Genomic DNA, 15,813 nt, shown 5'->3' with positions numbered 1-15,813 from the left:
GTCCCTACTGGATATATCATTTGCGAATATCTTCTCCCATTCAGTAGATTGCTTTTTGTTTTGCTAATGGGTCATCTTTTCATTTTCTAATTCTTATGCTTCAGAATACTGTCTTTGTGGTCACTTAATGAGCAAACTAAAGAAGTAAGGACTTTTAAAGCAGTCCCAGCGTTAAAAGCAGGTAGAAGTCCTTCTGACTAGGGACAACTGCAACATAGAAAGCTGTGTAATATGTTACATTGTGTTCCTTTTCTAAAGCCACTCCAAGCATTTGTTAGTCTGTTAATCTCACTGCTTTATGAGCTACAAACTACATACAATGACTGTACTACCAATAAGATTGCTTTTTAACGGATTCCCAGATCCTTTCTGACTCCTAAGAGATCTAAGCAATTGTAAAAAAATAACTGAACTCATGTCTAAAGAAAAGGTACAGCCCAAATGAAAGAAAGTATGCACAGGGTGCCTGGGTGGCTCAGACAGTTAAGCGACCAACTCTTGATTATGGCTCAGGTCATAATCCCACAGTTAGTTCATGAGTTTGAGCCCCGAGTTGGGCTCTGTGCTGACAGAGCAGAACCTGCTTGGGATTCTCTCTCTCTCTCTCTCTCTCTCTCTCTCTCTCTCTCTCTCTCTCTCTCCTTCTCTCTCTGCCCTTTCCCTGCATACAAACATACATAAATTTGCATATAAATTTATTTTAAGCCAGACCAAATTGCACAGATATGGAGATTATAGAGGCGTAAAAAGTAAATGTGCCTTTGAATAGATCTAATTCTTGGTCTTGGATCATTAACAAGAATTTTTACTAGTGTCAAAGACAATGGGTGAGAAGAGATAGTTATCTACTCTATAGCTATTAAGCTAAGATCAAAGATACAAATTGGAATTTAATGATATAAACTAGAAAATAGCTAGAATATTATAAGACTATTACTTTTATCTCTTACCAGGATAAAGCTTTCTTAATGTTTATTTAGTCCTCTAAAAAACCCTGGACAAAATGATTTCCAACTAGCTCAAAATTTTTATTTGCTTGACAGGATACAGGTGCCACTCACAGGTATGGTTCAGATCTATGCTAAAATATGGCATAGAAAACTTGCCAAGTTCTTCCTATAAAGATACTATACAATATTAGAATATTTTATAAAGGGTTTTAACCTAGTTATAAAAAAAACATACAATTTTGACCTCTGCCAAAATGAGTCCTCAAATTCCTACAATGTCTGCAAAATTCTATCTCTGATTTCTGAAATGCTCCACTACTCTAAGGGAATAAGGACACCTCAAACCCTACTCAAAATTGCACATTAGCCAGGAAGCAAGTTGACAGAACATTACAAAGATGGACTGCTTTTATCCTTGCTAGAGAATTTCACAAAGTGGCAGGATAAATGGATGAAAGTCTAGAATCCTGAGAAGTGGTACAGTCCATAATTATAAAGTCAATACATGACAACAGATAAAAATCAGTGATGTATATGTAAGAACCCTTGCCTTACCAGTTTGCTGTGAAGCATCTACCAGAAGCACAATTTTTGATCGATTATCAGGACCTGCTGCATTTGTCTCTTTCTGAGTAGCTACGTTTTTCACCAGTGGCCTTTTGCTTTTTATGTGCTGTTGTAAAAGCTGTTGCTGATTTAAGCACCAAAAAAATAAAAATAATAATTTAAAATCCTACTCAATGTACTAAATAAACAGTATAAAATACATACCCACTATATAACACACCTAAATGTATGTTCTAAATTAGTGGCTCCCAACCCATGGGGAAAAAGAGGGTTACCATGTTAGGAATTAATGAAATTATCTGTAGCTAATCATAATATATTAAATAAGGTATTGTACACACAATTTAATACTGTTTTTCAAATAATCGTTAACACTATGACTAATAAATTATTAATTCATTTTTAACTGTTACTTGCACTTTATATTTTCTCAATCAGTAATAAATAATAGGAATATAATATCATATAAGGGGCTGTAAGTTTTTATTTAGAAGGGTAACAGAAAGGGTAGTAGCTTATCCAAGGGATAAATTTTACTTTCATGATAGCAAAAAAGTACAAAAATAATTTCTGCTTTAGAGCTTAAAAAGAAAATATAAAAAGGCTGATCCTTTCCTTCACTTTTTTAATCTGACTATTCATCACTTAGGTGTGATTTATATAACAGAACTCTGAATTTAACTTCCTAAATTCAAGTGCTAGAAATGTAATTTGAGAAATTATGTTTCTTCAACATCTAAAAGTTATATACTACTATTTTATTTTACATTCTTCAGAAGTCCCAAAAGTATTTCCCTTGACCCAGTATTTCCATGAACAAAGACTAAAAGCTTTTTAAAGCAACCTCTGCTGCATGTTTGTATTTTAATGTGTGAAAAGTATGGCAGAGGACAGCAAAGACTTTTCACTGAAGAAGCTGGTCTAATGGAATCTAGGAAAGCATCAACTCCTTAATGAAACAGTCGTAAGATGCATCTAAGAAATCACTCTGCCTTCAATTAGCTAAAAAGTGCTGAGAAGAAACATGGTTTTTCTTATTTGCTTTGATATTAAGGCCTCAATATAAAGGTAACCTTTTAGTTAAGAAACAGTTACCTACAATAAACCTTAAATCTCCTGTGTTTTCAAGATCTTCATGTCTCCCTCATTTTTTTGTTTTTAATTTAGTCAAAAGGATGATCTTGACTAAAACTGGCTTCACACATTTATCTATCATTTTCTTCAGCCCTAGGAGACCCTGTGTTCAATAACATAGCAAAGCAACACTTGAATAACAAAGTGCTATTGCTACTAAAAATTCACAGAATAGAAACAATGAAGTTGAAGGGATTTAATAGTATCTGATAACCAGACAGTATCATCTGATTTCTGAAGACTGAAATATATGAAGTGCATTAGTCATTCAATACCACTAGCATAGGATCCAAACTAACCACTTAGAAACACCGGTGGCACTATGCAATTTTATCACTAAATTAAAATAACTTGGAAATATTTGTGTATTATAATTATTTACAACTCTCTGAAGGAACCTGAAGATAACTGTAAATCATATCATCAATTAAGAATAAGGCACAATAAAAAACAGGAAAAATTATAAATGCTCTACCCTTGACTATTTTATATTAGTGAATGAAATGTTTTAGAGTAAATTCGGCATTAAAGGTTAATCAATACAAGTAGCAATTACTTACATTATTATTAACAACAGAAATATCAAACATAAAAGCCAATCAAAAGAAGTCACTTACTTTTGGTACAACTGGTCCTCTGTTACCATTTCTGCTTCGATGACTGGACAATGGGAAGACTTGTCCAAGCTGATTTGGACGCTCAGGGCATTCTGTGGTTATGGTATTTACAGTATTTGCAGCCTGAAAGGTGTTGGAGTAAGGTGTAGGAAAAGGATGATAGAATCCCATAACTTGGGCACATGGTGCTGGCATCAGCTGATAATATGTATACTCTGTAGAAACAGGTGGCTGAGCAGATATAATGGGGTAGGCAAGGTATGGTCCAGCAGGATTTGGATTGGGCTGTTGCCATCGCATATCATTGTTATACAATGGAAACTGTCTGTTAAAATCAAATGAAAACAGAACACATCTATTGACAAGTCTAAAAGTAATACTAAAGCACAATCTATTTAATTTGCTTTAAAAAAAAGGTATAGAACAGTGGCCTCATAATAAAAAAGATAAAATTATCATCTTATAAATTTCTTTGCTGTAATTACAGATTTTTAAGTATGTGTAATAACAACTTAAATGACAGTATAAAGGAATTCAACCTGATAGTGTTATTGCGTTACAAAATTTTAAAACTACATACCGTTCTTATTTATAAGTCAACCCCCTCAAGGTATTTCTGCCTAGAAGTTAAATACCTAGCCACTGTATCTGCCAACAAAGGCGGTCCAAATTTCCCATCCAATGCTAACTATGACAGCCTTCTGCAAAAAGCAGAGTAAGGTGATCACTGTGTAAGGTGATCATTACAGTGAGTGATCTGATTCTTCCACCTCTCATTCTTCAGCTCAGTCCCTGGCCTCCTACTCCTCTTCCATACTGCCCCAACCATTTGGCCAAGTCAAGCTCTTCTCCAGGCTTCCCCCAGTGGCAATGGAAGCAGGTTTCAGGTCCAAGGGAAAGAAAAGAAGAGGCAAGCCTGTCCACTGCCATCTTATCCCTAACATTAGAGCTTTCTCTAGTGCAATTCCTACAAAGCATCAGCAAGATTCTTCATTTCTCAGCAGTTCTTACAGAAGATTGCTGAAGAATGAGGGGTCATGGGGGAGGTGGAGCATTGAGCTTTTCCTCACTACTCCCACAACAAAGTGCAATGGATAAATGTTCACTGCCATAATTTAAAAAATATTTTTAAATAATCTGCTGGCTTATTTACTCATGAATTCTCAAAGATTATTTGGTACAGTAAGAAAAATTAATCATACTTTGCATTTGGCCATTTTATCAAATGCAAAAATAGCACTATTACATTTGGCTTATAAGTCACTTCGAACACAGCCCAATATAGGTCAAAATTTTGTGATATAATGCTAACTTCAATTGAAAAGGATCCCCTACTCTTTGTCCAATCCCCAATACTATAATTTTAGAGATTATTAACTGGAATATTTAATAATATCTGATACAATAGTTCTTGGTCTCATATCTCTCACATTCGGAATATCTGAAAGAATGTGCCCTGACACACTAGTGTGCCACATGATGGCTTAAAGAGGTCTAGATTGCCTTTGCCTTCAGGGTGGTGGGACAGAGGCTAGAGCCCAGCTACCCCATCATCCATTGATCCCAGAATGCTAGAGATGCCTAATTTTCTATGTGTGATATTACTCGAAAGAGGCTGAAAGTACTTTTAGACAGCAACAAAATGAACTACACCAATGAAGTACTAATCACTCAGTCTAAACAAGGTTAAAAAGGCTATCATGACTATAACAAGTTACACCCTAACCACTAGGTCACACATTATCTGAATTGCAAGCATTCTGCTAAATCACCCTGTGACTATAGCACAGAAGCTAAATTTAAACTAGAATCAGAGCCTAGAAATATATGTTAACCATAAAAGCTTCAATGTTAAGGACTATCCCTTGGTATTTTCTTCTCATGCCAGACTGTCCTGGAAATTGTGATTAGATACCTAATCTTAAAAAAAGGGTTTCTGCTCATCTCTTTCTGAAAAATTCTTCCTCCCTTTGTACCAATTTATTTCAAACTAACTTTAATGACTTATTATTGAAGATATGCCCAAAAAACTCCATTCCCTCTTAGAAAGACTGAGAAAACAATCTATGTTAATAATTTTCAAATTTCTACATCATTTGGTTTTATTTACTTCTCTTAAAAAAGAGAAACGGCTAATGTTTAAAAGGCACCAAAGGTGGGGTGCCTGGCTGGCTCCAGTTGGTGAGGCATGGAAGTCTTAACCTTGGCCTTGTAAATTTGAGCCCCAGGATGGGTGTAAAGATTACTAAAAAATAATAATACTGAACCTAAGAAAAAAAAATAGAAAAGGGAAAAATTAAAAAGTATGCCTCTCCAACTGCTGTATTTCCCTACCCACCCCCATGAAAAAGAAAATAATAATAAACAAATTACCTATTGGACTGGTTTTCCTGCACAAATGGATAACAAGTAATCAGGTAGCTTGGAATTGGAGTTGGTTCTACACCAGAAACATTTCCATTATCATTTGGAAGTGCCATAGGGATCATAAATGTATCAGGATTTTTCTTCTGAGGAATAAATGGCTCTACCTCAGCTGACAGCTTGACATTCTTCAAAAAGAAAGTAAAACACACTATTAATACATGAGCAAAAAGCTTAATACTAATTCACGATTTAACAATAGAAGACTCAGTGTTTACAAACAGTAATTAGATCTCCTCAGTATTTACAAAACATCCAAAGGAACAGCGATGTCAAATTAAAATAACCAAATATGGTAGGCAAAGATATCAAATAAAACAGGAGAAAACATACCAAAAGTTGCTGCATTTTAATGAAATCATTTCTTACATAACCAAAGCTGTTAAAACAATAAAGAGTGTAAGGCAGTCAGACTTGAGTCCAAAAATAAGGCTGACAGTAAGAAAACTAGCTCTTCAGACAAAACAACATGCTTTTAACTAATTTTGTTGAGGGGGAAAATCATTAAACAGAGTTCTGAAGATAATCACCTTATACTTGTTTGAATAGTCTAAAAAATAGACTATTTCTGTCCATTTTAGGAAATTAGATTAGTATGGTTTAATTAAAAAAGAAGGAAAGTGTCTACAATTAATGAAAAAAATACTTAACATAAGTGCAAAAAACTTTTCACAGTTAAACTGAGAGAATAAGAATGAGTATTTCAGTTTTCCAGTAGATAACTTGAGTAAACTGAAGGAATCCAGAACTCCCATTTTAGCTTATTTTAGATCTTTTTTTTTTAATTTTTTTAAATTTATATCCAACTTAGTTCACATATAGTGCAACAATGATTTCAGGAGTAGATTCCTTAATGCCACTTACCCATTTAGCCCATCCCCCCTCCCACAACCCCTCCAGTAACCCTCTGTCTGTTCTCCATATTTAAGAGTCTCTTCTGTTTTGTCTCCCTCCCTGTTTTTACATTATTTTTGTTTTCCTTCCCTTATGTTCATCTGTTTTGTCTCTTAAAGTCCTCATATGAGTGAAGTCATATGATACAGGTCCTTCTCTGACTAATCTCACTTAGCATAATACCCTCCAGTTCTATCCACATAGTTGCAAATGGCCAGATTTCATTCTTTTTGATTGCCAAGTAATACTCCACTGTATATATATATACACACCACATCTTCTTTATCCATTCATCCACTGGTGGACATCTGGGCTCTTTCCATACTTTGGCTATTGTTGATGGTGCTGCTATAAACATTGGGATACGTATGTCCCTTTGAAAGAACACACCTGTATCCCTTGGATAAATACCTAGTAGTGCAATTGCTGGGCTTTAGGGTAGTTCTAATTTTAATTTTTTGAGAACCTCCATACTGTTTTCCAGAGTGGCTGCACCAGCTTGCATTCCCATGTAACGTTTCTTATAAAAAAATCTACAGAAACTTATAAGATATATTTTAAAAACTCAAGTATTTTAGGAGGAATATGTGGGTGACAAAACTATAAAGACAAATAAATAAGACCCACTAAGGTGAAGTTAGGAATTACTCATATGAAATTACTCCTATGAAAGGGAGTTGTGATCACAGGAGGCACTAGAGAGCTTCTGAGTGCCTGGCAAAGCTCTATATCCTCACTTGGGTGATAATTACCAGGCATTCACTTTATATATAATTCATTAAGCTGTACATTGTTTTTATGCAGTTTTCCTTCTGTATTTGTTTAACAATTTTTTAATTATAAAAAGAAAAAAATCTATAAGCACATTCTGCAAAAGTAGAATGTTAAAAACCACACAAATATTACAATCTAAAAAGATACTAAATCTTTAAGAAACCAGTAAGTGAAATGCAATCCAATGTTTCAAGCACTGAAATCAATTACAAAGCAACAGTCCTAACTAGAACTTTTTCCCAACAAACCCACTAGGGTGGAATTTATTGGAAGCTCTGAGCAAGGCAGAGCTCCTAGAATAAATTTCAGGCATGTTTCTCACAAAAGAAATCAGTAACAAATCCAAGAAAATCTGAAGACAAAATCTGAAGACTTGATATGCTCCATAGAATAGGCAACTTTTCTTCAAAAAAAAATATTCTCTAAAAAGAATCCCCTACTAGAAATATTCAGAATGCTTGTAAAAAAAGGTGGAGAGGAAGAAGCAATCTGAACTATTTACAGCAGTATTAACTCAATAACCTTCCTACCTGATTTAACTTTAAAATCTACTTTTATAGTATTAACCAAATCCGAAATAGAGACAGAACTTGCACTACAAATACAGTATCTATGAGCTGAAGCTGGTTTCTTGAATTTCAATATTGGAAGCAAAAACTCCTTCAAATGCTTAAATAGCCTAAGTCACTAATTTTCACTGTGATAATCATCAGAATTCAAAAATTATTCATGTAAGGTATAAAATATCAATGTAATAAATGGGCCGAAAATGGGGGGGAAAGCTGATTTTCAACAATAAGGCACAGATAATGGAAACCTGCTTTAAATAGTTCATGCATAGGCATAAAGAAAGGGAAAACTTAAATCACATTTTAAGGACACTAAAAATGTAATTTTTAGGATTTCTTTGAAAAATCAAAAAGTCCTTTGAACATATAACTCTCTGAACAATTTTATAAATCTGTATTAGAAGGCATTAAGACTCTTTTTAAAAACAAGGAACATGATTACATAAAATTTCTATATGAAAAAGACAAAATACTAATAGAAAGAAGTAAGATAATTTAAAGATCGCCAAGTTTCCTGACACCTCCTGCCAAAGACCAACTCATAAAGTACACTGGTAATAACAAATTCAAATTCTTGCTTGTCAAAAGTTGCAATAAGTTTTTATACTTAGTGTCATTTTACTTTATAAGAGTTTTATCAACTTATCAACCCGCTTTGCAAAATGTGGCATGTATAACTTATAACTGGTATCTGTACATATACACCTCATATACCCTTAAATATTAAAGTTTGCAATGATTTCTATTCTCAGTCCAATTCTAATATCAGAGTTCAACAATAAAACTCACAAACACTGAAGTGATCCTTTGTTTTTAGCAAAAAAGAAAAGCTGCTGTAGTCAACAGCTGCACAAACAGAAGATGTCACTAGTAGGAACAGACTGGCAAACTTTCTCCTATAGTTACAACTCTGTATGGTCTTAAAAATTGTTTGTTGTGACTTTGGGGACTTCAGTATCATACACTAAAATGAAGCATCTGCTATTCTCAGTCCTAAAAAGTAATGTTATGATCCCGAACTACTCTTAAATTCCACATAATAACGTCCATATAGGCAATATGTTAAGTAAGCAACAAATTCTGGCAGTATTTCAATTATGTTAGTATAGAAATCAAAGAAAAATGTCCTACATGGTGGACAACAAAACATTATGAAAAAATGAAAAAAAAACGAAACTACTTCATATAATGATATTCCTCAGTTTGAATTTGTTTTTTAGTCTTTATTTTTCAAAGATCTATCTTTTAGAAATCAGAAATTTTATAACAGGGAGTTGTCTCCTTAAAGTAAATATAAATATAAAATAAGTTTAAACCACACAAAGTCTATTCCTGTACTACTATTTGCTTTAAAAAAATATCTACATAAGTAAAATTATCTTTATCTTTCAGAAGTTATTTCAGAATTTTCCAAATTAATGAAAAATCATAATAATCCCAGAAAACTGTACGGGGAGGGGAGGAGGGGAAACTCAGGCAGTTTCACATTCCTTTTAAATTTAGCATATATTAAAACAAATGTCAATAATAAAACTTCTTTGATGTGAATAATCTAGAAAACTCAAGAATTTATCAGAACATGAAACTATAAAAACCTTCTTTAAAAGAGTATATTAAGCAAACACATTCAAATCACTGACAGCCTATATAAATTCAACAAATATGCATGGGGTACATGTTCTGGAAAGAGCACTGTAGTAGACTGGTTTAGGGGAAAGGGGCAAACATTACTACGAAGCACACAACAGCAGGAAATGCACACTAAACTCCTCTGAGAACCTCCAGAAGAGAGCATATATTTTTCCAAGATTAAGCAATAGAAAAAAACACCCACTTAGAATCAAAACTGAAGTAGAACACAATAAGGCACTCTCCCACAGTGAACTTTCAGAATTTTACACCTACAGAAAAAATATGATCATGGAAACCCTCTGCATCCTTTCTATGTTAAGGTAAAAACATGACATAGCAAACATTAAGATATTTTACATCTCATGGCTAAAGAAAAACATCTTCTAAAGGAAAAAATGACTAATGCTTAAGAGATACCTGCTGGCTGTATTGTTTCTGATTGGAATGGCTTATATGGAAAGTAAACACTTGCCAAATTAATTGCAGTAGTTATAAACAAAAGTTTTGCAAGACTCAAGAAAATATTGAGAAAAAAATCAAAATATTTAACTTAGATGGCTCACTTGATTTACTATTCATACCTTTTCATCTTTTCTTAAAATAGACCACACCTAATCCTATTAAAACATGACAGTACTTTCCGAAAAACCAGCTTTCCAAATTTAATACTGGTTTTTGATTATCTAACTTATTAATTTCTGGTTTTATATTTCTTCTTCTCTCTTGCTTTGATAGGGTTTTCTCGCTACATCTAGTCCTGAATGCTTAATTTTTATTTACCTTTTAAAATGTTTAATAACGAAAGCATTTATGACTATGCATTTGCCTCAGAGTATAGCTTCAGCCATATCCCATAGGTTTTTATATGTAGTATTTTACTACTTTTTCAATAATCCATAATTCTACTTTTTTATTTCCTCTTTGATTTAAGGGCTTAAGGAAAAATGTCTTTAAATTTCTAAAGGTCATTTTCACTAAATGAGCATTATTAACTTTCTTTCTGACTACAAAAGTATTATTTTTAAAATCTGTTAAGACATATCGTTTACTGATATTCATAAAGGCCAACTACAAGTATTACTGAATAATGTTTTATAGTAACTTATTTAGAATATATCTAGTTTACAATGCAGATACTATTTGAAGTTTATTATTTAAAGGAAAGAATTACAAGCCAGATGATTTTGTATCTTTATCCATGAACAGCATTTTGCATGAAGTCATATATATTTGCTACATGTTTGCTTTTCTAAGAGTTAAAGACATTGGTGATCAATAGTCTTGTAAATTCTTATAAAAGAACTCATCTAATGTTAATGTACTAAAAATTAAGCCAAAGTTTAAATTATTTGATAATACAAAAGAAACTGCAAACTTCAAATGTTCTGTCTCTTCTAAGCCCAGAAGAATGTTTCCTAAATGTTTCCTAAAAACAGAAACATTAAGCCTTTATAAACAAATGAACTCCATCATTTATTCCTCACATCCCTTTACACCAACTTTTTTTTAAGGACCAAAAAAATTATTTTTTGGTATCATATGTGCATATTATAACATATAATGCATTATGCCAACCATAATATTATTATACCAACCATAATAATGCATTATACCAACTAGTATCTGTTCTTAGAACACCTAACTCTGGCAGTTAAAATTAAGCTACTAGTTTTGATTTAACACAGTCTTTTTATAAAACAGTACTTCTAATATCCTCTTCTGATTATAACATGCTTTCAAATAGTCACTTTTGCAATTAAGACTATTATCTAGCATGCATTCCCAGTAACTTACTTATTATAATCTTGATCAATATAGATACAATTTGTTCTTTTATATCAAGATTGTATTTTATTTTTTTTAAAAAGAGGTAATTTAAGATGCCTGGGTGGCTCAGTTGGTTAAGCGTCCACCTCTTGATTTTGGCTCAGGTCATGATATCACTGCTCATGAGATAGAGCCCGTGTTGGGCTCTGTGCTGACAGCATGGAGCCTGCCTGGGATTCTTTCTCTCTCCCTCTCTCTCTGCCTCTCCCTTGCTCATGCTCTCTCTCTCAAAATAAATAAACATAAAAATAAATAAATAAATAAAAATAAATTTTTAAAAACGGTAATTCAAGTACAGCAACGTGAATGGCTTCAGGCAAAACATACTTTTTTTTTTTTTTTTTAAAGTTACACTTGTAGGGGTGCCTGGGTAGCTCAGTGGGTTAAGCATCTGACTTCAGCTCAGGTCATGATCTCACAGTCTGTGAGTTTGAGCCCCACGTCGGGCTCTGGGCTGACCACTCAGAGCCTAAAGCCTGCTTTGGATTCTGTGTCTCCTTCGCTTTCTGCCCCTCCCCTGCTCACACACACACAGGTTCTTGCGCAGGCAGGCTGTCTCTCTCAAAAATAAACATTAAAAAAAAAAAAATTAAAACTATACTTGTGCAATACTCCAAGGACTTCAATTAGGTTAACATGAAATGCTCAGTTTACACAAAGTACTGTTTTTTAAAAACCAAATTTCTATGAATCGCTAACTTCTACAGTATTATAATAAGTCTTAACGCTGTAGGCATTCCCAAAAATTCAAAATATAAACTAACACTGGTTTCAAATGAAAAAGCAAACAAACATTTTGTGAGGGGAAAATGTAAATTCACCCATCACATATATTTTTAGTGACTTTTACCTATCTAAATTCACTTCTTTAGTAAAAATATAAAAGTATATTCCACATAACCTGAAAAAGTCATTACATTACTTCATGGTATAGTGAAAACAATCAAGAACTCCACAAAGCTATAAATAACTAACTGAAACTTGGGGAAATAAATATCTGAAACCTGAACAAAGTAAAATAAAATAAATATCTGAAACTTGGAAAAAAAAAAAAGAAAACTTCACAAAGCTGAGAAGTCTCAGTTCTAGCCCCTAATCTACCATTAAGTTAATGGTTGTTAGCCTTTTTTCAGTGATTGATTCCTTTGAGAATATGATGAAAATAATGGAGACTTGCCCCAGAAAAATGCTAATATAAAATGAAGCACACTCCTTCCAGGTCATCCATGGACCCCTGAATTAACTGCTTACAGCCTGAACAAAGCAAAGTAGCATCACTTTTCTGTGTCTGTTTCCTGTGAGTACGTAGCACGCGGGAATACAGAGTGGTTAGAATTATTCTCTTACTTCAAGTTTAGGCTGGGGACGAGGCAGGAGGTACCAGAGGTAAAAAAGGAATTCTTCAACGGAAAACCTACGTTCACGATTTCTTTATACTCCTTAGATTTCTACAAGGTTTTAATAGGTTGTGGACTTTGGAAAGATGTAGGATGAAAGAGGAATAGGTTCTCTAGTTTAAATAATTTGCTCATAGCACTTGCTGTTAAGATAATCACACACAAACAGCTTTGCTAAATAGTTAATTACATTTCCTCTAAGATGAAAGGAACCATAAGTATACATAAGGCGGCATTACTGGTTACAGTTCTGGCATCATGATGAAGGACCAAGAGTTTAACCTTTTCATTAGTGACACACATACAAGAAAAGCATTCAAGAAAATTTCCTATTCAATTGTCAGGCTTTGAAATCAAAGGCATTTCTGATAGATGCCTTAAAAAAATATTTTTCATTAAATTGGATATAGGCTATACATAGAATACTCTGGGTCACAGCAAAGCCAAGAAGTTCCCATCAATTTTGCTTTGGTAAGTCCAGGTATTATTTCATAAAAATCATTTGTGTTTTCAAAGTCATATTTTCATAAAGCTTTAATTTAAGCTTTTGTAAAAACAAATATACACAACTAGGAATCTGCCTGCAAAAAGAGACCGATTTCAAAATCAAAATTGCCTTTGACTAGCTACAGATATACATATACAGCAATTTGTGAAATCTTGTCTCATTTATTCAGATACTAATTATCTATTTGTAAAATAATTATGCAAATCACTAATCTCTTTTTCCTTCATCTATCTGCCTAGTTTATCACTGGGCAAAGCCCTCAACTGATGAGAATGCATAGTGAATAAACTTCGATTTCATCAAATTAAGTCGTTTCATAAAGGTCTCAAGGATGGAAAATACTAGCATCCTTGGGGGGAAAATTATTATTTTGGATTATTTACACTGTCATCATCCCTGCCTTCCAGCAACTACTCGCACGGACAATCAAGAATTTAACGCATTTAAAAACAAAATAGAATACTAATTGAACAACTCCGTGAATATGAAAACAGGTTCGGAAATGAATTCACACTTCGGATCAAACATTCTTAAAATATAAGCTCAATTTTTAAAAAGTACTAATGTTTGCAAGATAAATGGACAGAAAGGCAGGGAAAAACCATAATATTTCATATCTTAAAGGAAACACCTCCCTAAGACCACGACGAGAAACAATGTTTTGCTCAATGGAACGTAGCTCTAAAAAGCCCGTAACTCCCCTGCATCTGTAGTTATCACACATTCTCTGAGAAGTCTTTCCGGGTGAGAAGCCTTCGAAAGCTTTTCCACCTTGAAAATACATTCCAGAACTGAAGGGTGGGGGGAGAATTACTCCTTGGAAGTTATAAACCCTCCTCTCAGGAGAGCCCTGACAACTTGGGAGTCTTCAGGCCCTTTCCACCAAACCACGGAGGAGGGGCAAAAACGAATCCCCAGCCCTGACGGAAGGGGGTAACCAGGGCTGAAAAAGCCCCCGAGCCCGAGGCAGCATCTGGAACAATGCTGGAGTGGGGCGCCGCCAGGCTCTCAGGCGAGGGGAGTCTGCACCCGCAGGAACTCGAGGGCTCCAGCCGTCCGGGCCCAGGCTCAGAGACCAGGGCCCGCCGGGGAGGAAGCGGCGACCCCCAGCACCCGGCCGGGCCTGCCGCCCGAGCCCTCGTACCTGGTCAGCGGGGGCTCGGTCCATGGCGCCTGCAGCCGCAACGGGCCCGCGTTAGTCGGTGTGGAGAGCGCCTCGGGCCGCTTTCTCCATGGCCCCCCGCTCGACTCGAGACCGGGTTCAGGACCTCCGCCCCTATCTGGCTGGCCCCGACGCAGAGTCCGGCTACGCCACTGGCCGAGGAGGTGGCTCCAGCTCCAGGAGATAGAGGAGGCGGTGGCAGCTTCGGGGAGGGATCATCTGGGACGGAAGCCGAGGAGGGCCTAAATAGGCGGAGGAGTAGTTGAAAATGGCGGCACGCGGAAGGGCAAGGAGGGGGAGGGGCCGCGACGGGACGTGGGCGGAGCGACTGCCAAAGGCCTGAGCTGGTGATGGCCGGAGCCTGGGCTGACTGACCCGCAGGCTGAGGCCACGTGGAGATTCCTGAGAGCAGGTGCCCCAGACTACTCTGCGCTTTGAGCCAGACTTCACCTCTGGACTGTTAAACTGGAGGAGTGTCGGGCCACTTGGGACCTAGGCCACCGGGTTCCAGTCTAAAGGAACCTCAAAGACTACTTCACTATCCCAAACCACCTCTTAATAACGTTGTAAAAGCTTTTAGCTGCCCACTGTACTTTATGATCCTTCCCTATGTTATCCAGCCAAAGCGAATCACGACTATAAAGGAAAACACCATAGAAGGGCCACCATAAAGAAACCTAGTCAGGAGGCTCCACAAATGCTTATTGATTAGGTAATTCATTGTCCAGGCCAGGCTCACCTCTATACTCCCCTCCATGCTGATCGTGCCTATCTCGGAATCCCTAATTTTACTCAGTCTGTACCACACCAGCCAGCAGGTAACTATGTAACCTGCTATGTTGCTTTCCTCCCTGTGCTTATTGATTGTTCCTTTTATTTCCAGTCCATTAGCTCCTTGAAAAAAGAGACTATTCGGATACTTGCTAAGCATGGCCGATCCCCTCTGGGCATCTCAGACATACCCTCTAACACATACCTCAACTCCAGGGTGAAGAAGAAAAATAAAAAGTCATACAAGCTAAATTATACTTACAAGAAGGAAGAGAGTGGAGGTGGCTCCTGTTTGAGGGACTGGAGTGGTGAAATACAGCTGGGAAAGAGATTTTTTTTTTTTCCTAAAGTTTATTTATCCAATAGAGAGAGAGAATGCGGGAGGGTCAGAAAAAGAGGGAGAGAGAGCATCCAAATCAGGCTCCCCATTGTCAGCCCAAAGCCTGATGCAGACTCGAACCCACAAACCATGCAATCATGACGAGCCAAAATGAAGAGTGGGAAACTTAACTGACTGAGCCACCCAGGCGCCCCCAAATTTTTTCTTTTAATGTTTATTTTGGGGAGAGGGAGGGGAGGGGGAGGGG

At 35.9% G+C, this 15,813-nt stretch overlaps 1 protein-coding gene across 2 annotated transcripts in view; it reads right to left on the bottom strand.

Moving 5' to 3' along the window:
• SECISBP2L (SECIS binding protein 2 like) overlaps positions 1 to 14,639 on the bottom strand; it is a 65,325-nt gene extending 50,686 nt beyond the window's left edge. Inside the window, exons 1-4 of one of the 2 annotated variants that reach the window (XM_047075140.1) lie at positions 14,438 to 14,639; positions 5,642 to 5,820; positions 3,269 to 3,593; positions 1,506 to 1,641 (exon numbers count right to left, since the gene is read on the bottom strand). In XM_047075140.1, the coding sequence (XP_046931096.1) occupies positions 1,506 to 1,641; positions 3,269 to 3,593; positions 5,642 to 5,820; positions 14,438 to 14,461 (664 nt within the window). In that variant the 5' untranslated portion in view covers positions 14,462 to 14,639. The remainder of the gene's footprint in view (positions 1 to 1,505; positions 1,642 to 3,268; positions 3,594 to 5,641; positions 5,821 to 14,437) is intronic. The other variant, XM_047075139.1, reaches the window with a different exon arrangement.
• Positions 14,640 to 15,813: the final 1,174 nt, after the last annotated feature.

Source organism: Lynx rufus, unplaced genomic scaffold (assembly GCF_022079265.1).
Source record: "Lynx rufus isolate CCGP_SWC_20201006 ecotype Redwood Valley unplaced genomic scaffold, mLynRuf1.p SCAF_13, whole genome shotgun sequence".
Lineage (NCBI taxonomy): Eukaryota > Metazoa > Chordata > Mammalia > Carnivora > Felidae > Lynx > Lynx rufus.
This window is presented reverse-complemented; position numbering and strand designations above follow the sequence as displayed.